This window comes from Salvelinus alpinus, chromosome 3 (genome assembly GCF_045679555.1).
Source record: "Salvelinus alpinus chromosome 3, SLU_Salpinus.1, whole genome shotgun sequence".
In the NCBI taxonomy this organism is placed as follows: Eukaryota; Metazoa; Chordata; class Actinopteri; order Salmoniformes; family Salmonidae; genus Salvelinus; species Salvelinus alpinus.
In genome coordinates, this window is record NC_092088.1 from 7,109,752 (window position 1) to 7,137,275 (window position 27,524).

Consider the following 27,524-nt stretch of genomic DNA (forward strand, 5'->3'; position numbering starts at 1 on the left):
GGGAACCGAATACGGTCTCTTTTATAAAACAAAGTGGCCTATCACCGGCCCGGATTCACACATGGCGGCAAAAAAACGTTGATTAAGGCGGGATCTGGCATTGAATAGAAATGGAGGCGGTGCATTCATATCCTGATTCCGCGGTGTTCACGTTTATTTTACAGTATGAATTCCGGTGTATATGTGCCAGTAGACTGTTCGAGTTTGAGAATGCGCTAGCCTAAATGCGCTTTTCCAAGTTGTCAAATGAGGGCTCTTATGGTCATGAAAATCAGGACCGGCTCTAGCCTTTTGGGGGACCTAAGCGAGCCCCCCCCCCCCCCCCAACCAAGCGGGGAATTGACGGCCCAGGAAAAGAATGCAGTTTTATTTATTTTTAAATCCCAAATCAAGCACGGGTTAATTGACATTCCTTATGCCCAATATGATGTGCTAGGATATAACTTCCATTCGCGCTGTTCACCAACGTTTATGAAACGTTTCGATATTGAATGCTGCTCTGCACGTCCTCTCTGACCAAAACTTCCGTCTTCAAGCATTCGATTCGTGCCAAACACAGACATGCCTGCAAAATAAGCTGATTGACTCTTTGAGGGCTCTCAACAAAGCCTCTCCTGTGAGTATGTATATATATTATATTATAAAGTTGATTTTCGGAAATCGAACATCTAAATGATTATGTAGCCAGCAAGTTGTATACCATCTAGTCAACAAAAAAACATCAAGTGGGTGATTTGAAATCGCCATAACTTCTTTATCTGACGGCGGATGCTAGCTACGTTAACGTTAGCGGGTAACGTTGAAGTCAAGTTAGGTCAAATTTGTAGCAACAAAAAAAAAACGAAAAGAAAACAACAAAACGGGAAAACAACAAAAATGTAAGTTCAGTCATTTGTATTTGAATAATCATGAATAGCAAACATTTGAAACCATAACTGATGTTTAGCTATTAACTGATGTTTAGCTACTAACTGATGTTTAGCTATTAACGGATGTTGAGCTATTATCTGCTGTTTAGCTATTATCTGCTGTTTAGCTATTATCTGATGTTTAGCTATTATCTGATGTTTAGTTAGCTATTTCGGGAACATCTGGATAAGTGTTGGGCTCAATCATATTTGAATTCAGTCACTTCAAGTTTGCTAACTGAATTCCCAATTCCACTTTCAGATGTCCTTTTTGAAAATCATTGAGGAAAACATTTAATTGCATTTGGAATTTCAGTTTACATCCTGAATTCAAATTAACCTCAACCCTGCCAGATAACATGTGGTGCTACTAAGCTAACCATCTCATCAACACTTTGTCCCCTCACCTTAGTTTGAAAGAGGGGCGAAAGCCTAAACCTGAAAGGATAGAGGAGGGCGGACTACCAACCAATCAACCGACCACACAAAATACCAAAACACCAGTATCCAAGATGAAGCGAGCCAACCGAGGAGGGGATGAATCTGGTACCGGTACCCACCGTCAGAACGGTGTGTCTGGGGGGAAAGGCGGCGCCAGGGGAGCGGTTGCGGAGCGGGGGGATGCAGCAACCGGTGGTGATGATGATGAGGCCGGGTGCAGCCCAGCAGACATGCAGGATGAGGACAATGATCCAGCACGGAGGAGAGAGATCAGGAGCAAGTACAGGGACCTCATCAACTCTGTTCAACGTGAGTAGGGGATACGAGGGTCTGCTAAATGACTCAAATGTAATGTAGTGGGGACTGTCTGGAAATGGTATCCATGGGCCATTAGTTCCCAATTCTCCACACTTTTCAAAAAGTGTATTCTCCCTTTCATTGATTTAAAAGTATTGGATTGGTATAAGCATTGGCTGGAGGGAATTACCACCATTTTTTAAATCCGTGATGGGCGTGTGCAAGGGTCCACTTCTGGAGAAGGGTGGAGAATCTGGAGGCAGATGCCGGCCTGTGACAGGTTTGTGTTAAAACTCCCAGGTGCCTGGACACCTGGCAAGTTAAAGGTCAGTAGGTAACTTTGTGGGCAACCTGACCAAATTCACATAGAAATGTGAGTTCTAGATCTGTTATTCTCATTGAACGCAAGTCTAATACAGCAGCTTCAAACAGCTGAAAACACTAGCTGTATTTTGGTTCTATTTCACAGCGGTTTAGATTGTACAATGATTCTCTACATGACTTGTTTTGCCATATTATATCATTTTTATTAGGGGAATGTGAAAGAATTTTATCAACCAGGAAATGGGGGAGTGATTTCTACCTATTGTACCTTTTTAACCAATCTATTTCTTCTCTCTTCTTCCCAGAGAACAGAGAGGACATGTTGAGTCCCACCAACAACAAACTGACAGACGTGTTGGAGGAGGCCAACAAACTGTTTGCAGAAGGTATGATACGATCTGTCATCATTCTTCCTTCCTTCCTCGAAGTAGCCACTGATCTAACATAGTCAGATTGGTGAGAGCTAACCCCTGCTTTAACCTGCTTTAACCTATCTAGTAATGTCTGAATCAGTGGTTATTCAGAGGAAGGATGTTCTACTATCTTAATCGAATGTCCTCCCTGTCTTCTTCTTTCTCCCTGTCTTCTTCCTCCCTGTCTTCTTCTTCCTCCCTTTCTTCTTCTTCCTCCCTGTCTTCTTCTTCCTCCCTGTCTTCTTCTTCCTCCCTGTCTTCTTCTTCCTCCCTGTCTTCTTCTTCCTCCCTGTTCTGTTTTGTCTCCTCTCTCCCAGTCCGTCAGGCCCGTGAAGCCGCTTTAGACGCCCAGCTCCTGGTGCTGGCTACAGACCTGGGGAAGGAGAAGGCCAGCCAGCTACACGCAGAGGGTTCAGCCTTCGACCCCGCAGCCTTCGCTGAACACCTGGTGAGGAGGAAGGAGGATGGGGGGAGGGGGAGGTGGAGGATGGGGGGAGGGGGATGATGGGGGGGGGGGTAGAGGTGGAGGAGTATGGTAGAGGAGGAGGATAGGGGAGGTGGGGGAGGGTGGGGGGAGGTAGAGGAGGAGGATGGGGGAGGTAGAGGAGGAGGATGGGCAAGGTAGAGGAGGATGGGGGGATAAAGGCAGGTGACGAAGGTGAAGGCTACTGGTTGTCAGATTGCTCACCCTTTATCCTTTGTGTTTCTGTTGGTCCACCAAGCTGTCATTCATGGGTCTGAATCGCCTGGAGGAGGAAGATGAAGATGTGGAGGGTGGAGCGAGCGGCGGCTACCTCCCCCAGGACGCCTGGCAGAGGGTAGCTAACAGAACTCAGTGCTGCTTCAGGACTGCCCCCTCTTTCCACTATATGTAAGTGTGTGTGTGTGTTTAGAGAGCAGAGGGTAGCTAACAGAGCTCAGTGCTGCTTCAGGACTACCCCCTCTTTCCACTGTGTGTGTGTGTGTGTGTGTGTGTGTGTGTGTGTGTGTGTGTGTGTGTGTGTGTGTGTGTGTGTGTGTGTGTGTGTGTGGAGAGCAGAGGGTAGCTAACAGAGCTCAGTGCTGCTTCAGGACTACCCCCTCTTTCCACTGTGTGTGTGTGTGTGTGTGTGTGTGTGGAGAGCAGAGGGTAGCTAACAGAGCTCAGTGCTGCTTCAAGACTACCCCCTCTTTCCACTACAAGTGAATCAGTGTGTTTGAGGGGTTCAGTTTCAACCCGGCGAGGCCCAGAAGTCCTAGTATTGATCACAAAACAAGTAGTTTGATTTGTCGATCAGTGATTCTGATTCTGCATGTAGACGAACGCAGACATCATCATCCTCTTTGGGATGCTTGAGTCAAAAGTGATTTGCTCACTTAAATATAAACGAGAACCTGTTTAAAACTCTTTTACTAACTCTCTGTGTGTGTCTCTCTACCAGGATGGGATCGTTCCTGGTTGAGCTACCTCCACCTCGCCAGAGGGTAGAGAGACAGAGGAAAGTTCCCGGCAAGGAAGCCAAGAGGATCATGCCCACTCAGGTCTCCGCTTTAACACTGTTGTGCTGACCTCAACCTGACTCTCCTGGAAGAGTCACCAGGCCATCCCAGCACACCTTGGTTTGGTCTGGCTTGGCTGTGTATGGTCCAGTAGTGTGATATGGCCTTTTGGTGTTTTATATAGTTACTATATAGTAGGGCTTTGAAATAAGGAGATCGGTTTGATCAGCCAGGATGTATGTGTTTAATATTTCTGTCCAGCTGTTGACGAGGAGGGAAGCTCCCCTGGTTTTAACTGTATATCTGCTTTGGAAAATAGATTTTTATGTCAAGGAGACTAACCTGGTTAATTAAAGGTAAAAAAAAAAAATCTATATTTTATGTCATTGTCTGTTCCAGTTGAAGAGGATGGAGGAGTCTCACCAGGAAGCTACAGAGAAGGAGGTAGAGAGGATTCTGGGATACCTGCGGAGCTACTTCTTTGACGACCGTAAGTCATGACTCTTATTATTATAAGAACATATTTATAAAGCGATTTTCAAGGACCCAAAGTCGCTTTACAATTGAAAAAAAAACGACAACAAAAAACAAGACCGACTAGGGGGAGGGACCTTAGATCCTCTGCTCCAATAGGCTTCGAGAGGAATCAAGGGTTTGTTGACTAGTAACATTTCTGAAAATATGTTCGTTCAATAGAGAACTACATCCAAACTGTATGTCTCTAGCATGTATGGTTTGAAAGTTACAGCCGATTTACTCAGAGAATTTAGAATGATTAGAGGGAATATAATTTCATAAAAAGTGGTCGCTGGTATAGAACAAGAAGGCCCACACACTGTTAAATCTCCCAATTCACCGCTTTATTGACAACCGCTTCCTTCCAAAACGGATCGTCGTCTTGGTCACTGCTCAGTAGAACTCGCTGCTCCGTGGGCGGAACGGCCGCTATCTTCCAACGTCGACTGACAAGCTAGCTAGTGTGGCTGCAGGTTCGTGTGTGATAACATGAGCTTTTTCTAAATGAAATCCAAGAAGTACAAAACTAAATGTAGCCTATACTGTAGCCAAACCAGAAGAAAATCTGTTCCCTCCTCCCGCTGCTGCTGGTTTTTACGCAGATTCTGCCGTTAAGGTACTAAAGTCCCTAATAGGCAACAACAGAGGTCGGCAACCTTGGCGTGCCAAGTTATCGTACCATTTTCGACTGATCTCCCTGCCAGTTAGGATTTTTATATGCACATTTTCGTGGAACAGTTTAATTTATAATAAAGTCTTCATATCTCAAAATGTATATTATGGGGTTATTCAAAACTCTTATCTAAATGATAAAGACCTAAAAAAGTAACTTCTATTACCATTTGGTAACTATGTAGAAATAACCTACAGGTTTCCTAATCCAGGCACTTGTAATGTCCCTTCTGGACTAGTGCATCTCTCTGTTGGCTGGGCTCCCCGCTTGTGCCATCAAACCCCTGCAACTGATCTAGAACGCAGCAGCCCGCCTGGTGTTCAACCTTCCCAAGTCCTTAAATAATCCTCCTCACCTCAACCCCCCCCAAATTTGTCTATTGGACAGTGACGCGGTTTGTCTATTGGACAGTGACGCGGTTTGTCTATCGGACAGTGACGCGGTTTGTCTATCGGACAGTGACGCGAATGTATAACATTTAGTAGAACAGTGGCCCCCAAATTTAAATAAATAAATAACACGTAACCAGCACTTGACCTTTAATCTGTCCACTCCTACAATGACAACGGTACGACTGTAATAATAATAATAATAATAATATATTGAATGCATGAACAGAAATTACCGTAACCAAACAAACATTGTCGATTTTATAAATTATGGTAAATGGTGCTACTGTTGTGTCATCCCCGTGGCCTCCGCAATGGATCAGTCCACTGGGACAGGCCTCCGCAATGGATCAGTCCACTGGGACAGGCCTCCGCAATGGATCAGTCCACTGGGACAGGCCTCCGCAATGGATCAGTCCACTGGGACAGGCCTCCGCAATGGATCAGTCCACTGGGACAGGCCTCCGCAATGGATCAGTCCACTGGGACAGGCCTCCGCAATGGATCAGTCCACTGAGACAGGCCTCCGCAATGGATCAGTCCACTGGGACAGGCCTCCGCAATGGATCAGTCCACTGGGACAGGCCTCCGCAATGGATCAGTCCACTGGGACAGGCCTCCGCAATGGATCAGTCCACTGGGACAGGCCTCCGCAATGGATCAGTCCACTGGGACAGGCCTCCGCAATGGATCAGTCCACTGGGACAGGCCTCACCAATGGATCAGTCCACTGGGACAGGCCTCGCCAATGGATCAGTCCACTGGGACAGGCCTCGCCAATGGATCGGTCCACTGGGACAGGCCTCGACAATGGAACGGTCCACTGGGACAGGCCTCCGCAATGGATCAGTCCACTGGGACAGGCCTCGACAATGGATCAGTCCACTGGGACAGGCCTCGACAATGGATCAGTCCACTGGGACAGGCCTCCGCCATGGATCAGTCCACTGGGACAGGCGTGAATCAGACGGGTGTCTCGTGTGCCTGTACATTTTAAATATATTTGCCACTGCTCGACTAAATGAATCTTGGTCGACCAACAGCCTATCGACCGAACAATCAATCAGTCGTCTAAATGGGATCATCCCTACGTTCTTATTTCATCAGCACTGTTAAAGTACGAGCATATTTAATATTGTAGCGAACAATCTAATGATTAATTGTATGTCATTCATAATGGCATAAGGCTAAAGAAATCAACGTTTAGACATTAATTTATTAGCACCCTCTTAAAATGACCCGTATTTCACTACATTCTAGAGCAGTGAGTGAACGCCCTATAAGGTGTAACAAAACGTTTTATAAAACTCTGATGTAAACATTTTAATTAGGGTAGAAATGTTTTGATATTCGTTGGTTAAAGAGCCATTTGTGATGTACCTTTTCTCCCCTTGTATCTCCAGCCACATCTCCCATCTCCTACTATGAGTTTGTCATAGACCCCACCTCCTTCTCCCGCTCTGTGGAGAACATCTTCCACACCTCCTTCCTGGTCAGGGTGAGTGGGTTATCCTGCAGGGCATTACATTCAGGTCTGGTCAGGATGAGGAGTGGGTTATCCTGCAGGCATTACATTCTGGTCTGGTCAGGATGAGGAGTGGGTTATCCTGCAGGCATTACATTCAGGTCTGGTCAGAATGAGGAGTGGGTTATCCTGCAGGCATTACATTCAGGTCAGGATGAGGAGTGGGTTATCCTGCAGGCATTACATTCAGGTCTGGTCAGGATGAGGAGTGGGTTAGTCTGGTCAGGATGAGGAGCGGGTTAGTCTGGTCAGGATGAGCAGCGGGTTAGTCTGGTCAGGATGAGGAGTGGGTTAGTCTGGTCAGGATGAGCAGCGGGTTAGTCTGGTCAGGATGAGGAGCGGGTTTGGGACTAGTCCCTGTATAGGAAGTGTGTTTGGGACTAGTCCCTGGATAGGAAGTGTGTTTGGGACTAGTGTCTGGATAGGAAGTGTGTTTGGGACTAGTCCCTGGATAGGAAGTGTGTTTGGGACTAGTCCCTGGATAGGAAGTGTGTTTGGGACTTGTCCCTGGATAGGAAGTGTGTTGGGACTAGTCCCTGGATAGGAAGTGTGTTTGGGACTATTCCCTGGATAGGAAGTGTGTTTGGGACTAGTCCCTGGATAGGAAGTGTGTTTGGGTCTAGTCCCTGGATAGGAAGTGTGTTTGGGACTAGTCCCTGGATAGGAAGTGTGTTTGGGACTAGTCCCTGGATAGGAAGTGTGTTTGGGACTAGTCCCTGTATAGGAAGTGTGTTTGGGACTAGTCCCTGGATAGGAAGTGTGTTTGGGACTAGTCCCTGGATAGGAAGTGTGTTTGGGTTAGTCCCTGGATAGGAAGTGTGTTTGGACTAGTCCCTGGATAGGAAGTGTGTTTGGGACTAGTCCCTGGATAGGAAGTGTGTTTGGGACTAGTCCCTGGATAGGAAGTGTGTTTGGGACTAGTCCCTGGATAGGAAGTGTGTTTGGGACTAGTCCCTGGATAGGAAGTGTGTTTGGGACTAGTGTCTGGATAGGAAGTGTGTTTGGGACTAGTGTCTGGATAGGAAGTGTGTTTGGGACTAGTGTCTGGATAGGAAGTGTGTTTGGGACTAGTGTCTGGATAGGAAGTGTCTGATAGATGTTATTATTAGATAGCAGGAAGCCACTTCAAGGCACTGCTCTCTCCAACACTTCTCCTATTGATATGTCATGTGGATGGTTGGTGATGGCGTTGTTTGTGTTTCTCAGGATGGTTTGGCGAAAATGTACCTGGATAATCACAAACTTCCTTGTATAGGTAAGAGAGAATCTCCTATTGTGACAAAATGACTTTTCTTGCTAAGCTGTTTGGGGTAATCATTTTTCACGATAGTTTTCTTTGTCGTAAGCCGTCATTAACGTGTCTTTATCTCTGACAGCCCCTGTGGAGGAAGGGGAGGTGGAGGCTGGAGGAGCGACTAACAGGCAGCAGTGTGTCATCTCTATCAGCCCCAAGAGCTGGAAGGTAACACCCACCCACAGACACACACACACACACACACACACTGGGACAGGGACACACATACATACACACACACACACACACACATACACCCACTGGGACAGAACATACACACACACACACACACACACACACACACACACACACTGGGACAGAACAAATGCACATGCGCACACACACACTGGGACAGAACACACACACACACACACACACACAAACACACTGGGACAGGGACACACATACACACACTGGGACAGAACACATACACATGGATTTTAGCATAGTTTCTTGGAAATCTTTCTCTGTACATAATTTAGTAGATAACAGTAGAGTAGCACCTCGTATTCAACAGCGGTTAAGAAATATATTACCATCAACAGTGTTATCTTGTGTTTTAAAGACGTCAATGTTTTGTGATTATTGGTGTCGTAAAAAACAATTAGCATGTCTGACATTTCAGTGGACTTAACTACTACGATCATCTTTTTGATTAGCGGTTTTAGCCCCCCAAAAAATGACATCCTGTATCATTGGCATACGGTCCCCAGTTATTGGCCACCTCACTATTTTGTTAATTAAATTAATATATCTTTAACATTTTTTGTTCAATAAAAGAGACGCCAACCTCGCATCCGAAGTGTTTACTAGATAGTCGACTAGCCTCCCGGTAAAGAAAACAGGACTTGGCTGTCAACTTTTCATTGCTTAGCCCGATGCGCCATCTTGTAAACTCCTAAAAATGGTTCTTCGCCAAAATATTCTTCAGTGTTGTTTTACGGATAAAATCTTATGTTTTGAGAAAGTAGATAACAGTTTAATACTAACATATAAATTGAGTATGAATAATTTAGGTAAAAAGTTGGATATTAAATGATGTGGGGTCTGTCGCGTAGTCGAATTTTACAATATACATCGTGTCCCACAAAATGTGTGTGTGTATATATTACTTTTTTGAAAACTCTCAAAACCTAATTTAACTTACCGTACGTAAACTGCAATGATCGGTGGTCAGCTAGCTAGAAGGGTATCTTTAGTTGCAAAATGTACCGTTATTTACCAACCTATTTAAATGTTGAGCTCGAGGTAATTTAATCCTCCAACCGCTAGAGGGTGTCTGAAGTTGGTGTGGAAATTAGAGTTTGTAAAGGAGTTGTTTGTTGTTGTTAATGATGATGATGATGATGTTATATCACAAGATGATCAACAGTTTTTTCTGAAGGAGTTAAATGATGATGTTATATCACAAGATGATCAACTGTTTTCTTCTGAAGGAGTTGGATGATGATGTTTTCTTCTGAAGGAGTTGGATGATGATGTTTTCTTCTGTTCTGTCTCTCTCTCTCTCTAGGAGTTAATCGAGGCCTTTGATATCACCGAGCCACTGATCCAGGCTCCCAGCACACAGCACACAGAATGATGCTGATATGACAGCGATTTCCTTTTAAAACATTAGAGCATTTTATCGACTTTAACTCTAGCTATAAATATTCGTTTTCTATTCATAGGTCTTGTTCGCGGTTTTTTGTATTATTTGATTAAAGGGAGTGAACCCAAAGACAGGGATTGTGTGTTTGACTTCAAGGAAGAAAATGAGGGTGATCTACGCATCCTAAACGTCTATTTTGCCGAACTAAAACATCACAATCAGATAAAGGAATGAGAGAATATTGCTGCTCGCCTGGGTTTTCTTTTCCCAGGGACCCAGATATACGTTTTGCTTTGCAGAAGTCTTCAAGCCTATAGTTCCCCACAGTCCTTTTGTCCAAAGGGTTTAGATGTTCCTGCAAGCCTACTGTGATTTTCTGCTCCAGCTGGGTTTGATAGTGATTTTAATGCATTCCTGTGTCGTGTGTGTTTAAGGGGAAATCATTCATCATGTAAATAATGGGTGTCTAGGGGACCTTTCATCATGTAACTGCAGGTAAATAATGGGTGTCTAGGGGACGTTTCATCATGTAACTGCAGGTAAATAATGGGTGTCTAGGGGACGTTTCATCATGTAACTGCAGGTAAATAATGGGTGTCTAGGGGACGTTTCATCATGTAACTGCAGGTAAATAATGGGTGTCTAGGGGACGTTTCATCATGTAACTGCAGGTAAATAATGGGTGTCTAGGGGACGTTTCATCATGTAACTGCAGGTAAATAATGGGTGTCTAGGGGACGTTTCATCATGTAAATAATGGGTGTCTAGGGGACGTTTCATCATGTAACTGCAGGTAAATAATGGGTGTCTGGGGGACGTTTCATCATGTAACTGCAGGTAAATAATGGGTGTCTAGGGGACGTTTCATCATGTAAATAATGGGTGTCTAGGGGACGTTTCATCATGTAACTGCAGGTAAATAATGGGTGTCTAGGGGACGTTTCATCATGTAACTGCAGGTAAATAATGGGTGTCTAGGGGACGTTTCATCATGTAACTGCAGGTAAATAATGGGTGTCTGGGGGACGTTTCATCATGTAACTGCAGGTAAATAATGGGTGTCTAGGGGACGTTTCATCATGTAACTGCAGGTAAATAATGGGTGTCTGGGGGACGTTTCATCATGTAACTGCAGGTAAATAATGGGTGTCTAGGGGACGTTTCATCATGTAACTGCAGGTAAATAATGGGTGTCTGGGGGACGTTTCATCATGTAACTGCAGGTAAATAATGGGTGTCTAGGGGACGTTTCATCATGTAACTGCAGGTAAATAATGGGTGTCTGGGGGACGTTTCATCATGTAACTGCAGGTAAATAATGGGTGTCTAGGGGACGTTTCATCATGTAACTGCAGGTAAATAATGGGTGTCTGGGGGACGTTTCATCATGTAACTGCAGGTAAATAATGGGTGTCTAGGGGACGTTTCATCATGTAACTGCAGGTAAATAATGGGTGTCTGGGGGACGTTTCATCATGTAACTGCAGGTAAATAATGGGTGTCTAGGGGACGTTTCATCATGTAACTGCAGGTAAATAATGGGTGTCTGGGGGACGTTTCATCATGTAACTGCAGGTAAATAATGGGTGTCTAGGGGACGTTTCATCATGTAACTGCAGGTAAATAATGGGTGTGTAGGGGACATTTCATCATGTAACTGCAGGTAAATAATGGGTGTCTAGGGGATGTTTCATCATGTAACTGCAGGTAAATAATGGGTGTCTAGGGGACGTTTCATCATGTAACTGCAGGTAAATAATGGGTGTGTAGGGGACGTTTCATCATGTAACTGCAGGTAAATAATGGGTGTCTAGGGGACGTTTCATCATGTAACTGCAGGTAAATAATGGATGTCTAGGGGATGTTTCATCATGTAACTGCAGGTAAATAATGGGTGTCTAGGGGACGTTTCATCATGTAACTGCAGGTAAATAATGGGTGTCTAGGGGACGTTTCATCATGTAACTGCAGGTAAATAATGGGTGTCTAGGGGACGTTTCATCATGTAACTGCAGGTAAATAATGGGTGTGTAGGGGACGTTTCATCATGTAACTGCAGGTAAATAATGGGTGTCTAGGGGACGTTTCATCATGTAACTGCAGGTAAATAATGGATGTCTAGGGGATGTTTCATCATGTAACTGCAGGTAAATAATGGGTGTCTAGGGGACGTTTCATCATGTAACTGCAGGTAAATAATGGGTGTCTAGGGGACGTTTCATCATGTAACTGCAGGTAAATAATGGGTGTCTAGGGGACGTTTCATCATGTAACTGCAGGTAAATAATGGGTGTCTAGGGGACGTTTCATCATGTAACTGCAGGTAAATAATGGGTGTGTAGGGGACATTTCATCATGTAACTGCAGGTAAATAATGGGTGTCTAGGGGACATTTCATCATGTAACTGCAGGTAAATAATGGGTGTCTAGGGGACGTTTCATCATGTAACTGCAGGTAAATAATGGGTGTCTGGGGGACGTTTCATCATGTAACTGCAGGTAAATAATGGGTGTCTAGGGGACGTGTCATCATGTAACTGCAGGTAAATAATGGGTGTCTGGGGGATGTTTCATCATGTAACTGCAGGTAAATAATGGGTGTCTAGGGGACGTTTCATCATGTAAATAATGGGTGTCTGGGGGACGTTTCATCATGTAACTGCAGGTAAATAATGGGTGTCTAGGGGACGTTTCATCATGTAAATAATGGGTGTCTAGGGGACGTTTCATCATGTAACTGCAGGTAAATAATGGGTGTCTAGGGGACATTTCATCATGTAACTGCAGGTAAATAATGGGTGTCTGGGGGACGTTTCATGTAACTGCAGGTAAATAATGGGTGTCTAGGGGACGTTTCATCATGTAACTGCAGGTAAATAATGGGTGTCTAGGGGACGTGTCATCATGTAACTGCAGGTAAATAATGGGTGTCTAGGGGACGTTTCAGTTTCATCATGTGTTGCTACTTTGTCACGGCATCAGCCCATGTTCATTTTAAAACCCACACATTCCTTCAGTGTGTCATGTTGTCCTCTGCCCTATTTCAGATGAGTGCACTCTACTTTCTAATGCTGTTTTTATAGTTGCATGAATGCAGACATGCGTCATCAACCAAGACTCTCCTTGCCTCTGGGTCTGTGTTTTAGAGAGGCACGGTCCTTTCACGCTCCTCGCTGCCTCCTCTCCTCCCTTGTCACGTGATCAGGTGTTTTTTCCCTCCAGTTGCTGTGTTCCTCTGCCTAATATACATTATACCATGAGATGGGATCTTATTGATACGAGGAAAGTATACATAAATAAATCGCTCTCGTTTCACTTTTAATTGAATTTGCATATAACGTAGCTAGCTAGAGTTGGACCACGGAGTGAAGGAAAAGCAGCCAACAAGTGCTCAGCATATGTGGGGAACTCCTTCAAGACTGTTGGAAAAGCATTCCAGGTGAAGTTGGTTGAGAGAATGCCAATAGTGGGCAAAGCTGTCAAGGCAAACGGTGACGACATTGAAGAATCTTTTTAACACTTTTTTTGGTTACTACATGATTCTATATGTGTTATTTCATAGTGTTGATGTCTTCACTATTATTTTACAATGTAGAAAATAGTCAAAAATTCATTAAAACCCTGGAATGAGATGGTGTCCAAACTTTTGACTGGTACTGTAGGTCAAATGTTAACCCTGGGCGGTGCAGGCAAAGCATGTATTAGTCCCTGTCTCACACACTCTCTCTCGTGCATACACACAACGGGACTCTCACTCACGTGCATACACACAATGGGACTCACACACAGAGAGAGACAGATACACACATGCATGTGCAGCGGCGGGTAGCCTAGTGGTTAGCGCATTGGGCCAGTAACTGAAAGGTTGCTGGATCGAATCCTCGAGCTGACCCACTGTTCTAGGTATCCCCCTTTCCACGGGCGTCGAAGACGTATATGCCGATTTAAGGCAGCCCCCCCCACACCTCTCTGATTCAGAGGGGTTGGGTTAAATGCGGAAGACAAATTTCAGTTGTACAACTGACTAGGTATCCCCCTTTTCCTCACAGACACACACAAATACACACACACACAGTTGACACACACTTCCTCTGTTGCGTCTCCCTCCCGCAGCACATCCTCCTCCTAGCCTGCTCCAGCTCTCCTCTGTGATGCTTCCGTAGCCATGTCTCTGCTGTGGCGTTAACTGCCTGAGATGCAGTTCTGCAGAGAGGTGTTCTGTCAGCCCTGTAGCACCACTACAGCCACATCGCCGGTACTAGATGATATGGAATGCAGGATGGGGAGCTGTATAGGAATCGCACCACGCAGCAGTAGCCAGGTAGGAACAACAATCTCTCTATATCCTTCTCTCCGTGTGTGAGAGAGAGAGAGGTGGGCTGAAACATTTCTCAGAAAATCAGCTGTGTTGGTGGCTAAATGCTTGTCGTGGATGGAGAGGAAGAACGGAGAGAGGGAGAAGATGAGAGATGCAAATGGATGTATTTCAGTGTTTGCATGCAGTGGCTGTGGAGAGGCAGAGTGTGGGTGTACTGCTGTGTGTTGGAGGGCTGATGTCAGGAGCTGGAGAGACCGAGAGAAGGGGGAATGAGGAAGACAAGAAAGGGGGAGGGAGAAGCCAGCGGATGTGGACTAAAGCGTGAGATGGGGAAAGGCAGAAGAGTAGAAAGGATAGAGAGATGAGAATGAAACAGAGAGAGCAGGGACACTGGGTGGCAGAGAGAGAGAGAAAGAACGGGGGATATTGGAGGGAGAGAGAGAGGGATCTTAGAGCGAGAGAAAGATTTTAAAGAGAGAAGGGATCTGGTTGTAAAAATTGAATAACAGATTAAGGGACTGTATCTAGAGGAAACATGGATTTGTCTGAAGGGAAGAGAAAGATTTCTAAACCGTTGTTTCTTGTGGATACGGTATAGGCAAAGCGCTCCATATACAGCTCTCTATATCCCTCAGTACTAGAACACCTTTGGATTGGACACTTGCAGAGATCTCACACTGTGTAGTCAGTGGCTAGGATTAGGGTTAGATTGGATACATGCAGAGATCTCACACTGTGTAGTCAGAGGCTAGGATTAGGGTTAGATTGGATACATGCAGAGATCTCACACTGTGTAGTCAGAGGCTAGGATTAGGGTTAGATTGGATACATGCAGAGATCTCACACTGTGTAGTCAGTGGCTAGGATTAGGGTTAGATTGGATACATGCAGAGATCTCACACTGTGTAGTCAGTGGCTAGGATTAGGGTTAGATTGGATACATGCAGAGATCTCACACTGTGTAGTCAGTGGCTAGGATTAGGGTTAGATTGGATACATGCAGAGATCTCACACTGTGTAGTCAGTGGCTAGGATTAGGGTTAGATTGGATACATGCAGAGATCTCACACTGTGTAGTCAGTGGCTAGGATTAGGGTTAGATTGGATACATGCAGAGATCTCACACTGTGTAGTCAGTGGCTAGGATTAGGGTTAGATTGGATACATGCAGAGATCTCACACTGTGTAGTCAGTGGCTAGGATTAGGGTTAGATTGGATACATGCAGAGATCTCACACTGTGTAGTCAGTGGCTAGGATTAGGGTTAGATTGGATACATGCAGAGATCTCACACTGTGTAGTCAGTGGCTAGGATTAGGGTTAGATTGGATACATGCAGAGATCTCACACTGTGTAGTCAGAGGCTAGGATTAGGGTTAGATTGGATACATGCAGAGATCTCACTGTGTAGTCAGTGGCTAGGATTAGGGTTAGATTGGATACATGCAGAGATCTCACACTGTGTAGTCAGTGGCTAGGATTAGGGTTAGATTGGATACATGCAGAGATCTCACACTGTGTCGTCAGTGGCTATAGGATGATCGAAACAAAACTGAGGAGACTGATTACATCATCAGGCATGGGATATTTATTTATAGCCATGACAGACTGGTTCAGAAAGCCTGTTCTGTTCTGTCCAGTTTGTGACTGAAGCCAATAGAGGAGGAATGAACTCAAGAGAATGAAGACTATTATCCAAAGTATTATTAATGCTTATCCTGACTATTAGTTTCCACTTTACACACGTCACAATAATCTTTATTGACATACAGTGGCAAGAAAGATTTATGTGAACCCTTTGGAATTATCTGGATTTCTGCATAAATTGGTCATCAAATTTGATCTGATCTTCATCTAAGTCACAACAACAAACACAGTCGGCTTAAACTAATAACACATTGTATGTTTCTTGTCTAGATTGAATACATTATTTAAACATTCACAGTGTAGGTTGGGGAAAGTATGTGAACCCCTGGGCTAATGACTTCTCCAAAAGCTAATTGAGAGTCAGGAGTCAGCTAACCTGGAGTCCAATCAATGAGACGAGATCGGAGATGTTGGTTAGAGCTGCCTTGGCCTACAAAAAACACTCACAAAATATGAGTTTGCTGTTCACATGAAGCATTGCCTGATGTGAACCATGCCTCGAACAAAAGAGATCTCAGAAGACCAAAGATTAAGAATTGTTGACTTGCATAAAGCTGGAAAGGGTTACAAAAGTATCTCTAAAAGCCTTGATGCTCATCCTGCCATGGGAAGACAAATTATCTATAAATGGAGAAAGTTCAGCACTGTTGCTACTGACTGCTGACTGCCAGAGCACAGTGCAGAATGCTCAATGAGGTTAAGAAGAATCCTAGAGTATCAGCTAATAACTTACAGAAATCTCTGGAACATGCTAACATCTCTGTTGACGAGTCTACGATACGTAAAACACTAAACAAGAATGGTGTTCATGGGAGGACACCACGGAAGAAGCCACTGCTGTCCAATAAAAACATTGTTGCACGTCTGAAGTTCGTAAAAGTGCACCTGGATGTTCCACAGCGCTACTGGCAAAATATTCTGTGGACAGATGAAACTACAGTTGAGTTGTTTGGAAGGAACACAACACTGTGTGGCGAGAAAAAAGGCACAGCACACCAACATCAAAACCTCATCCCAACTGTAAAGTCTGGTGGAGGGAGCATCATGGTTTGGGGCTGTTTTGCTGCCTCAGGGCCTGGACAGCTAGCTATCATCGACGGAAAATTAATTCCCAAGTTTATCAAGACATTTTGCAGGAGAATGTAAGGCTATCTGTCCTCCAATTGAAGCTCAACATAATTTGGGTGATGCAACAGGACAACGACCCAAAACACAGAAGTAAATCAACAACAGAAGAAAATACACCTTCTGGAGTGGCCCAGTCAGAGTCCTGACCTCAACCCGATTGAGATGCTGTGGCATGACCTCAAGAGAGCGGTTCACACCAGACACCCCAAGAATATTGCTGAACTGAAACAGTTTTGTAAAGAGGAATGGTCCAAAATTCCTCCCGACCGTTGTGCAGGTCTGATCCGCAACTACAGAAAACATTTGGTTGAGGTTATTGCTGCCAAAGGAGGGTCAACCAGTTATTAAATCCAAGGGTTCACATACTTTTCCCACCCTGCACTGTGAATGTTTACACGGTGTGTTCAATAAAGATATGAAAACATATAATTGTTTGTGTTATTAGTTTAAGCAGACTGTGTTTGTTTGTTGTTGTGACCTAGATGAAGATCAGATCAAATTTTATGACCAATTTATTCAGAAATCCAGGTAATTCCAAAGGGTTCACATACTTTTTCTTGCCACTGTACAGTAATTACTTATGATTTTACTGCTTTACTGTTTCCGTGTATGTATGATTGATTGATTGTCCCCCTCCTCTCCCGTCTCTTCACCACTCCCACCCTCAAGGAGAGTCGGCGAGGAGAGTGAACGAGGATGAAAATGCACTTGATTGAAATGAGATGTTCCTCCTCTACTCACACATCGTTACACAAGTTTACAGGGCTGGATCCTCAAATAAAGGATGTTAACAGGGGTGGATCCCATAATAAATGATGTTAACAGGGGTGGATCCCATAATAAAGGATGTTAACAGGGGTGGATCCTATAATAAATGATGTTTACAGGGGTAGATCCCATAATAAAGGATGTTAACAGGAGTGGATCCCATAATAAATGATGTTTACAGGGGTGGATCCCATAATAAATGATGTTTACAGGGGTGGATCCCATAATAAATGATGTTTACAGGGGTGGATCCCATAATAAATGATGTTTACAGGGGTGGATCCCATAATAAATGATGTTTACAGGGGTGGATCCCATAATAAATGATGTTTACAGGGGTGGATCCCATAATAAAGGATGTTAACAGGGGTGGATCCTATAATAAATGATGTTTACAGGGGTAGATCCCATAATAAAGGATGTTAACAGGAGTGGATCCCATAATAAATGATGTTTACAGGGGTGGATCCCATAATAAATTATGTTTACAGGGGTGGATCCCATAATAAATTATGTTTACAGGGGTGGATCCCATAATAAATGATGTTTACAGGGGTGGATCCCATAATAAAGGATGTTTACAGGGGTGGATCCCATAATAAATGATGTTTACAGGGGTGGATCCCATAATAAATGTGTAAAGTGATCAAAACAAATTAAGCTAGCTGTGCAAGACATTTTCCAGATAAAACACTAAGTAGCATATAGTTTTTAAACGTGTACTTGTTTTTCTCTGACAAAACAAAGCTGATTCAAAGGGTTTGTGACACCTCCGTGGTAGGATACACATGATGAAAGGTGGTGAACCTGGTGTTCCCATTGACTGGGGTTGTTCCGCCTCTCTCTGCTAGTAGACTGAGTATCTATAGTAGAGGAACCTGGTGTTCCCCTTGACTGGGGTTGTTCCGCCTCTATCTGCTAGTAGACTGAGTATCTATAGTAGAGGAACCTGGTGTTCCCATTGACTGGGGCTGTTCCGCCTCTATCTGCTAGTAGACTGAGTATCTGTAGTAGAGGAACCTGGTGTTCCCATTGACTGGGGCTGTTCCGCCTCTATCTGCTAGTAGACTGAGTATCTGTAGTAGAGGAATTTGGTGTTCCCATTGACTGGGGCTGTTCCGCCTCTATCTGCTAGTAGACTGAGTATCTGTAGTAGAGGAACCTGGTGTTCCCATTGACTGGGGCTGTTCCGCCTCTCTCTGCTAGTAGACTGGGTATCTATAGTAGAGGAACCTGGTGTTCCCATTGACTGGGGCTGTTCTGCCTCTCTCTGCTAATAGACTGAGTATCTGTAGTAGAGGAACCTGGTGTTCCCATTGACTGGGGCTGTTCCACCTCTCTCTGCTAGTAGACTGAGTATCTGTAGTAGAGGAACCTGGTGTTCCCATTGACTGGGGTTGTTCCGCCTCTGCTAGTAGACTGAGTATCTGTAGTAGAGGAAGCTGGTGTTCCCATTGACTGGGGCTGTTCCACCTCTCTCTGCTAGTAGACTGAGTATCTGTAGTAGAGGATTATGGTATTCCCTTTCAGTCATTCAACTTCGGTTCAACAACCTACTGGGGAGTCGCACTCTCGCGATTTCGTTTGAAAGATCTACAGTCATGCCCGACAAGGCCGAGGAAATCCGCACCTAGCTGGAAGCACCGCCTTCCACAGGTAATAATCGTGAGGCTCAGATTCTTCACCTGGGTGTGAACAGGAGCGATTCACGCTACACGAGACTGTGTTACGTTGCAGCAACTAAACTGTCCCCATAGTGGTAGAGCTCGCTCACCCCCTGGACGCTGTGTGCTGAAGAACTGTCCCCATAGTGGTAGAGCTCACTCACCCCCTGGACGTTGCAGCAACTAAACTGTCCCCATAGTGGTAGAGCTCACTCACCCCCTGGACGTTGCAGCAACTAAACTGTCCCCATAGTGGTAGAGCTCACTCACCCCCTGGACGTTGTGTGCTGAAGAACTGTCCCCATAGTGGTAGAGCTCACTCACCCCATGGACGCTGTGTGCTGAAGAACTGTCCCCATAGTGGTAGAGCTCACTCACCTCCTGGACGCTGTGTGCTGAAGAACTGTCCCCATAGTGGTAGAGCTCGCTCACCCCCTGGACGCTGTGTGCTGAAGGACGGACTTGTTTAAAACATGAAGTGAAGCCACACAACATTAGTAAACAACATACAATGCAAAACAAAAACAACACTGACAAACAGTTGACAGAAAACGAAGACCGATACATGTGTTCTCTACGAAACTGAAATTGTGATTGGAGCTTGGGAAAATAAAATGGGTGCATCAATCCGGACCTGTACAAACCACCCAGAAAAACAGTGTTTCACCCGCTCTCACTGACATTACATATGAGGACTGCATCTGTCCAACACACCCAGTCTCCACCACCCAACTCATCCAACCTTTTATTGGCTGACTAAAGTTTGTCAGAGCTAAGGCAAACACAAAAAAAACGCGCAGGCCCCTGGGACAAGGCCTGGGAGACACCGATCCAGCACACATGGTATTCAAACCCTTGGGCAGAGTATCGGGAAAGCTCCCTCGGAACGTGGTCGATGAGTGACTTCCACATTTTAATAAAACTTTTTTCATTACCGTGTAGGACTCCTGACAGCCTCTTCAACTGGAGAATTCTAAATATTTATCTGTACCACATTGTTACAGTAGGTGGCGTGTTGGCAACCTATTCATGAAGAATACATGTCCTTGCCAACAAAAGCAGCTTTTCCAAAAGTTGTTGTTCGATCATATCCAACCCAGACAGATCATGATGTACATTGAGTAACAACAACCCTGGGTCTTTGTAAATTCTTGAATTGAACATTGTGCTCAATTAAATAGAGATTGTTTTGGAGAAAAAAACTCAATCTTCGGGCAAGACCAGAAACATTGAAAGTAAGAACGAGAGAGGAACGTTGTCTTATTTCTATACTTAAGCAGACGGTCTTCTACAGAGCTTCTAAAGTCAATATTGTTGAGTATACAACTTTAAAGAGGAAATACAATTATGAATTTGTAGGAATCCCCCAAAAAGTGGTTACCTGGGATACCATTTAGTTTGAATCTGTTGGAAAGACATGAACACTTTATCCTAGAATAGATCATCCTCTATCCTCACCCCTCTGGTGTGCCACGAGTCAAAGATACCACTTTCAATACCTGGAGGAAAGGCCTTGTTTTTTTTGTCATTGGTACGAGGGACGGACAGAGTCTCCTTTCTCCCTGTATATTCTGATATATCATGCCATTTTCCTATTGTCCTGCCAACAATGGGGTTCTGCCCGATCTTTGGAGGGAGTTTAGGAAGATCACTGGTAAGCAAACTCAGCATGGTTAATGGAGCACAACACCACAAATCAACATTGTTTTGTACCCCAGTCCAGTTAGTCATGGAGCCATTGAGAAATAGTTATTGCATGGCAGGCCCAATTGTAGAACATAGTATTTGCTACAGCCAGGGCCACCTCTCTTCAGTGTTAGTTTTAACAGTATATACATTTTAGAGGATTATCTCCCGTTCAGCTCCTAGTTTCTTAGTTATCATTAAAGGAAACATTCGCAGAAGGTTCGAGGAGTCGTGGTAGTGTATTCATTTTGGTTAGGTTGATTCTACCAAGCCAGGAAATATGGGGAGACCAGTCCATCATCGTTCTAGATCTATTTTTACTGTTCTTTATAAGAGGAAGGGAAGTTTATTTTGAGCAAATCTTTGATATTGAGTGTGACTGATAAATCAATATAGAGAAAGCCAGAGGTAGAAGACTTAAATGGGAAATTTGAAAGAGCTGTGACATCATCAAAGTCTCCCAGCGGCATTGTCTCAGACTGACTAAAGTTTATTTTGGAGCTGTATAGTCTGCTAAATGCATTAATAATATCAAGGATGACAGGGATATGTATTTCCGGATTAGATGCAAATAGCAATATGTCATCGGTCTATAATGCAATATGTTGGGTTGATGCTCCAACTTAATGCTCTCAATAGCAGCATGGTTCCAGGTGGATTCAGCAAGTGGTTCTATGGCCAGCACAAACAAGAGTGGGGACAACGGACATCCCTGTCGGCTTCCCCTCTCCAAACAGAACTCTGTGGAGCTAGAACCCTGGCCCTATGAGAGGGATATAGCAGTTGTGTCCATCTGATAAATTCCACCCCAATCCAAACCTTTTTAGACCATCAAATGGAAAACCACTCAATCCTATCAAAAGCCTTTTGGGAATCCAGTGAACTGACAAGGCCTCTGACTTTAGTAGTACTAGTATGATGAATAACATTAATACGTTGTGTAACATTAGCACAACCAATTAATGTATCATGTTTGATCAGAAATAATCAAATAAGGTAAGTATGCCTATTGCCTCCTCGGGAGAAGCTTGAAAAGTATCTTACAATCGTTGTCGATAAGGATTATTAGTCTATAGGAATTGCATCGTTCAGGAGGCTTGATCTTTTTGAGGATCAGAGAGATATTTTACCAAATTCAGTTTGTGGAAGGTGTCTTCTCTAGGGAGTCAACATACAGTGGGGAGAACAAGTATTTGAATCACTGCCGATTTTGCAGGTTTTCCTACTTACAAAGCATGTCATTTTTTATCATAGGTACACTTCAACTGTGAGAGACGGAATCTAAAACAAAAATCCAGAAGTAATTCATTTGCATTTTATTGCATGACATAAGTATTTGATACATCAGAAAAGCAGAACTTAATATTTGGTACAGAAACCTTTGTTTGCAATTACAGAGATCATACGTTTCCTGTAGTTCTTGACCAGGTTTGCACACACTGCAGCAGGGATTTTGGCCCACTCCTCCATACAGACCTTCTCCAGATCCTTCAGGTTTCGGTGCTGTCGCTGGGCAATACGGACTTTCAGCCCCCTCCAAAGATTTTCTATTGGGTTCAGGTCTGGAGACTGGCTAGGCCACACCAGGACCTTGAGATGCTTCTTACGGAGCCACTCCTTAGTTGCCCTGGCTGTGTGTTTCGGGTCGTTGTCATGCTGGAAGACCCAGCCACGACCCATCTTCAATGCTCTTACTGAGGGAAGGAGGTTGTTGGCCAAGATCTCGCGATACATGGCCCGATCCATCCTCCCCTCAATACGGTGCAGTCGTCCTGTCCCCTTTGCAGAAAAGCATCCCCAAAGAATGATGTTTCCACCTCCATGCTTCACGGTTGGGATGGTGTTCTTGGGGTTGTACTCATCCTTCTTCTTCCTCCAAACACGGCGAGTGGAGTTTAGACCAAAAACCTCTATTTTTGTCTCATCAGACCACATGACCTTCTCCCATTCCTCCTCTGGATCATCCAGATGGTCATTGGCAAACTTCAGATGGGCCTGGACATGCGCTGGCTTGAGCAGGGGGACCTTGCGTGCGCTGCAGGATTTTAATCCATGATGGCGTAGTGTGTTACTAATGGTTTTCTTTGAGACTGTGGTCCCAGCTCTCTTCAGGTCATTGACCAGGTCCTGCCGTGTTGGTCCGGTGCTGATCCCTCACCTTCCTCATGATCATTAATGCCCCACGAGGTGAGATCTTGCATGGAGCCCCAGACCGAGGGTGATTGACCCTCATCTTGAACTTCTTCCATTTTCTAATAATTGCGCCAACAGTTGTTGCCTTCTCACCAAGCTGCTTGCCTGTTGTCTTGTAGCCCATCCCAGCCTTGTGCAGGTCTACAATTTTATCCCTGATGTCCTTACACAGCTCTCTGGTCTTGGCCATTGTGGAGAGGTTGGAGTCTGTTTGATTGAGTGTGTGGACAGGTGTCTTTTATACAGGTAATGAGTTCAAACAGGTGCAGTTAATACAGGTAATGAGTGGAGAACAGGAGGGCTTCTTAAAGAAAAACGAACAGGCCTGTGAGAGCCGGAATTCTTACTGGTTGGTAGGTGATCAAATACTTATGTCATGCAATAAAATGCAAATGAATTACTTAAAAATCATACAATGTGATTTTCAGGATTTTTGTTTTAGATTCCGTCTCTCACAGTTGAAGTGTACCTATGATAAAAATTACAGACCTCTACATGCTTTGTAAGTAGGAAAACCTGCAAAATCGGCAGTGTTTCAAATACTTGTTCTCCCCACTGTACATACGAGTAAGCGGACAAGCAACTACTTTACCCAGTTTTTTAAATAGAAATCAGACCATTACCATCTGGCCCTTTTGCTTTCCCACTTTGCAGCGAGCTGATTGCCTCTAAGACCTCAGCCTCAGAGATTGGTGTGCATAAAGATTCTCTATGTTCCTGAGAGAGTGAGGGGAAGAGTAATCTTATCGAAGAAAAGTTTTCTGCCGAGTCCACACACAGTAGAATATTGTTTCTTATACTACCTTTTCTTTATTCTCAGAAACGGTTTTTACCCCATATCATCTTTTCGTTGAGATATCAAATTGAAGCTAGTCTTGTTCTTTACCTAACATGCAAGTTACCTTCCAGGATTTCCCCCAGATTCATAAAATCTATATCTGGGCATAAAATAATGATGACTCTGCGTTTTGGGTCAGGAGGTAGTTTAATGCCTCTAGTTTAAGGTCTCAACCTTTTTCATTAGAGATGTTGAGGGTCTTTCAAAGCTTTCTCAATATCTTTTAATTCCCATTCCAATTGGAGTTGGGCCTCGAGAGCCTTCTTTCTCCTTGCAGTGTTATGTGATACGATTAAACCTCAGAGCTAGGCAGCCTCCCACACTAAAGAGGAGCTTACATCACTTGTATCATCGACCTGCATATAGAGTTTAAACTGATCTATTTGCAGAATCTACATTATTCAAGAGAGAAAGATTCAGTCACCAATGTCTAGTAGTGGGATCTCGATAAGGTGGAGAGATTGAAATATGGATAGGCGAGTGATCTGACAGAGAACAGACACTAATTTGTGCGTCCGTGGATTCTCTCTCTAGTTGTTAAGAAGAAGTCAACCCTGGAGAATGACTACTGAGCATTAGAACTTCTGTTTTCGCGTTCTCTGTTCTCTTGGGTGCATCAAAAAGATTTAGTTCACTGTGGGGCAGGCAGGTAGCCTAGTGGTTAGAGCGTTGAGCCAGTAACCGAAAGGTTGCTGGATTGAATCCCCGAGCTGACAAGGTACAAATATGTAATTCTGCCCCTGAGCAAAGCAGTTAACCCACTGGTTGATGAAGACGTGGATGTTGATTATGGCAGCCCCCCCGCACCTCTCTGATTCAGAGGGGTTAAATGCGGAAGACACATTTCAGTTGAAGGCATTCAGTTGTACAACTGACTAGGTATACGCCTTTCCAGCTCCACAGTGGATTCTGTTTTCTTAGATGGGATACCAGTTTAGTGTATTTGTGATCAATCTCAGGATCAATAACATAGTTGTCCCCTTCAAGTACGACAAAAGGTGTGACAGTAGTTACTGCCAGTAGTTTTGAATTAAAAACATCCTGGTAAACGGTAGGAGTATACATAGTCGTAAACCCAATCTGTTCCCCATAGAGGAAGCCAGACCCTCTGTATCTTTAATAGTTTTCTCACGGTGAAAGGTCATTTTTTTCTTTCTTGAGGATCATGTGGAGTAGAACACCATGTCATGTTCAAGATCCGTAAGATGGGTTTCCTGAAGGAAAATTAGAATTTATTATTATTATTATTTTTTAACCAAGATAATAATTTCATACGTTTGCTGAAGGAGAGCAATTTGAACATCTTCCATTTTTTATTTTAAAATTATTATTTTTTTTAACCAAGACAATACTTTCTTACGTTTGATTGGACGATTCATCACTTCCTGGAGTTTAGCGAGATAATCTTAGCAACACTCATTTAAGAACCTTGTAAAGCTTATATAAAAGGCATGCGTTGTAAGTGAACCTTTAAGGAATTCATAACTCTATGACAAGGAGAAGTCTGCTTCTTCACAAAGTGAATGAGATCCTTAAAGGAAAAAGCATAGCTCACAAAAAAACAGGCATGTAAGACACATTCAGTGCAAACACAAACACATCCGTTCTTTCTAATCACGACAAAATGAGTTATTCTTCAATTTGCTGATGAAATGAGTGAGACGGCTAAGAAAACAACGACATGACATGAAGCTAAACCCCCCCCCCCCATTCTTATTTTCACTTCCTGGAGTTGGAGAGATTGAAGGAAATCTCCGCTGAAGAAGCAGTCTTCTGAGCACTTGGTTGGGGTAACCCCGGAGCGAGGGGCCTCTTCATGGGTCTGTGTGAAAAACCATTACTGTGACAACAGTGCCCTCACGTTTGGTAAAATGGGGTACTATGTCACCCATTACCAGAGCCCCCTGTGGCCGTAAAGGGGCCGGGCTTCATGCAGGCTATACATTCTCCCTAAAGTACAATGTATGTTGGAAGCTTGTCCATGTTTAATGCTGCCCGCATTTCACGGTGTTCACAGTGTTCAAGAGGTATATCAATCTCCCCAGGGTGAGTGACAAGTTAGGGTCACTCTCCACAAGGGGGCGCCCCTCCCCCATGGCTGGTTATTTACTGGGAGTCATTGCTGAATCCTGCCTGTAGCTCACTAGTCTCTATGAGGTGTCTATTGATACAGGATATGGGCACTAAAGGAGATTAATTGTTGGTAGGGGAGTTGTGGGTTGTACACAACCATGCTATTATCCCACAAGCAGTCTCTGTGGTTCATATGAGCTGTCTGTCTCCAGCTCAATGCTTTCCATTCCTGGGAATTAAATCAAATCAAATCAAAGTTTATTTGTCCTGTGATGGAAGTTGTTCCCATGGGGCTATTGTTGATACAGCCCTTCCAGCGCTGAGTGCTAGCCACTCACCTGGACGCATCTCTCAGCCTAAGCCGGTAAGGTGCCTTTTGGGTACCAGCAAATGTCGGCAGCATTGTAGGTCCCCAAAGAACACAGTGGACTCCATCATTCTTAAAAATTGAAGAAGTTTGTAACCACCATGACTCTTCCTAGAGCTGGCTGCCTTGTCACGTTCCTGACCTGTTTTCTCTTGTTTTATATGTCTTTATTGGTCAGGGCGTGAGTGTTGGGTGGGCAGTCTATGTTTTCTATTTCTATGTGGGGTTTTGTGTTCGGCCTGGTATGATTCTCAATTAGAGACAGGTGTGTATCGTTTGTCTCTGATTGAGAGTTATTGTCACGTTCCTGACCTGTTTTCTCTTGTTTTGTATGTCTTTATTGGTCAGGGCGTGAGTGTTGGGTGGGTAGTCTATGTTTTGTATTTCTAGGTTGGGTTTTGTGTTCGGCCTGGTATGATTCTCAATTAGAGACAGGTGTGTATCGTTTGTCTCTAATTGAGAGTCATACTAAGGCAGCCAGGGTTTCACTGGGGTTTTGTGGGTGTTTGTTCCTGTGTCAGTGTTTGGGCCACACAGGACGGTTGAAGGTTAGTCACGTTTGTTGTTTTGTAGTTTTGTAGTGTCTTGTTTGCTGTTTTCATTAAAAGATGGCTTATTTCCCTCAATCCGCATCTTGGTCCGATCCATGCTCCTCCTCGTCTGAGGAGGAGAACAACAATGACTGCCTTTACAGTTATACTAAGGCAGCCAGGGTTCACTGGTGTTTTGTGGGTGTTTGTTTCCTGTGTTAGCGTTTGGGCCACACAGGACTGTTGCAGGTTAGTCACGTTTGTTGTTTTGTTAATTTGTAGTGTTTGTTGGTTTGCCATTAAAATCATGAATACCTCCTACTCCGCATCTTGGTCCGATCCATGCTCCTCCTCGTCTGAGGAGGAGAACGACATTGACAGCCGTTACATGCCTGGCCAAACTGACCAATCGGGAGAGAAGGGCGTTGGTCAGGGAGGTGACCAAGAACCCGATGGTTACTC

The 27,524-nt window shown here is 44.2% G+C and overlaps 2 protein-coding genes across 4 annotated transcripts in view; both read left to right on the forward strand.

The window, feature by feature from the left end:
• Positions 1-69: 69 nt before the first annotated feature.
• On the forward strand, positions 70-9,979 carry nsmce4a (NSE4 homolog A, SMC5-SMC6 complex component). 3 transcript variants are annotated; one of them, XM_071391347.1, is made up of 11 exons: positions 70-616; positions 1,321-1,658; positions 2,276-2,356; positions 2,701-2,831; positions 3,106-3,254; positions 3,805-3,904; positions 4,262-4,352; positions 6,844-6,938; positions 8,172-8,220; positions 8,342-8,427; positions 9,773-9,979. In XM_071391347.1, the coding sequence occupies exons 2-11, from the start codon at positions 1,421-1,423 to the stop codon at positions 9,839-9,841; spliced, it is 1,089 nt and encodes a 362-aa protein (XP_071247448.1). In that variant the 5' UTR covers positions 70-616; positions 1,321-1,420; the 3' UTR covers positions 9,842-9,979. The 3 variants fall into 3 exon arrangements, with proteins under 3 accessions (XP_071247448.1, XP_071247447.1, XP_071247450.1); XM_071391346.1 differs by having other exon boundaries at positions 76-878; XM_071391349.1 differs by having other exon boundaries at positions 535-620.
• A 3,965-nt stretch (positions 9,980-13,944) lies between these two features.
• tacc2 (transforming, acidic coiled-coil containing protein 2) overlaps positions 13,945-27,524 on the forward strand; it is a 280,409-nt gene continuing 266,829 nt past the window's right edge. The window contains exon 1 of the mRNA XM_071391355.1: positions 13,945-14,171. Coding sequence (XP_071247456.1) covers positions 14,046-14,171 — 126 coding nt within the window. The 5' untranslated portion in view covers positions 13,945-14,045. The remainder of the gene's footprint in view (positions 14,172-27,524) is intronic.

Coding starts and splice junctions, on each gene's coding strand:
- nsmce4a (XM_071391346.1), top strand. CDS start 769: ATGCTAGCTACGTTAACGTTAGCGGGTAACGTTGAAGTCAAGTTAGGT. Junction 1,659..2,275: donor CCTCATCAACTCTGTTCAAC/GTGAGTAGGGGA, acceptor TCTTCTTCCCAG/AGAACAGAGAGGACATGTTG. Junction 3,905..4,261: donor AGAGGATCATGCCCACTCAG/GTCTCCGCTTTA, acceptor TGTCTGTTCCAG/TTGAAGAGGATGGAGGAGTC.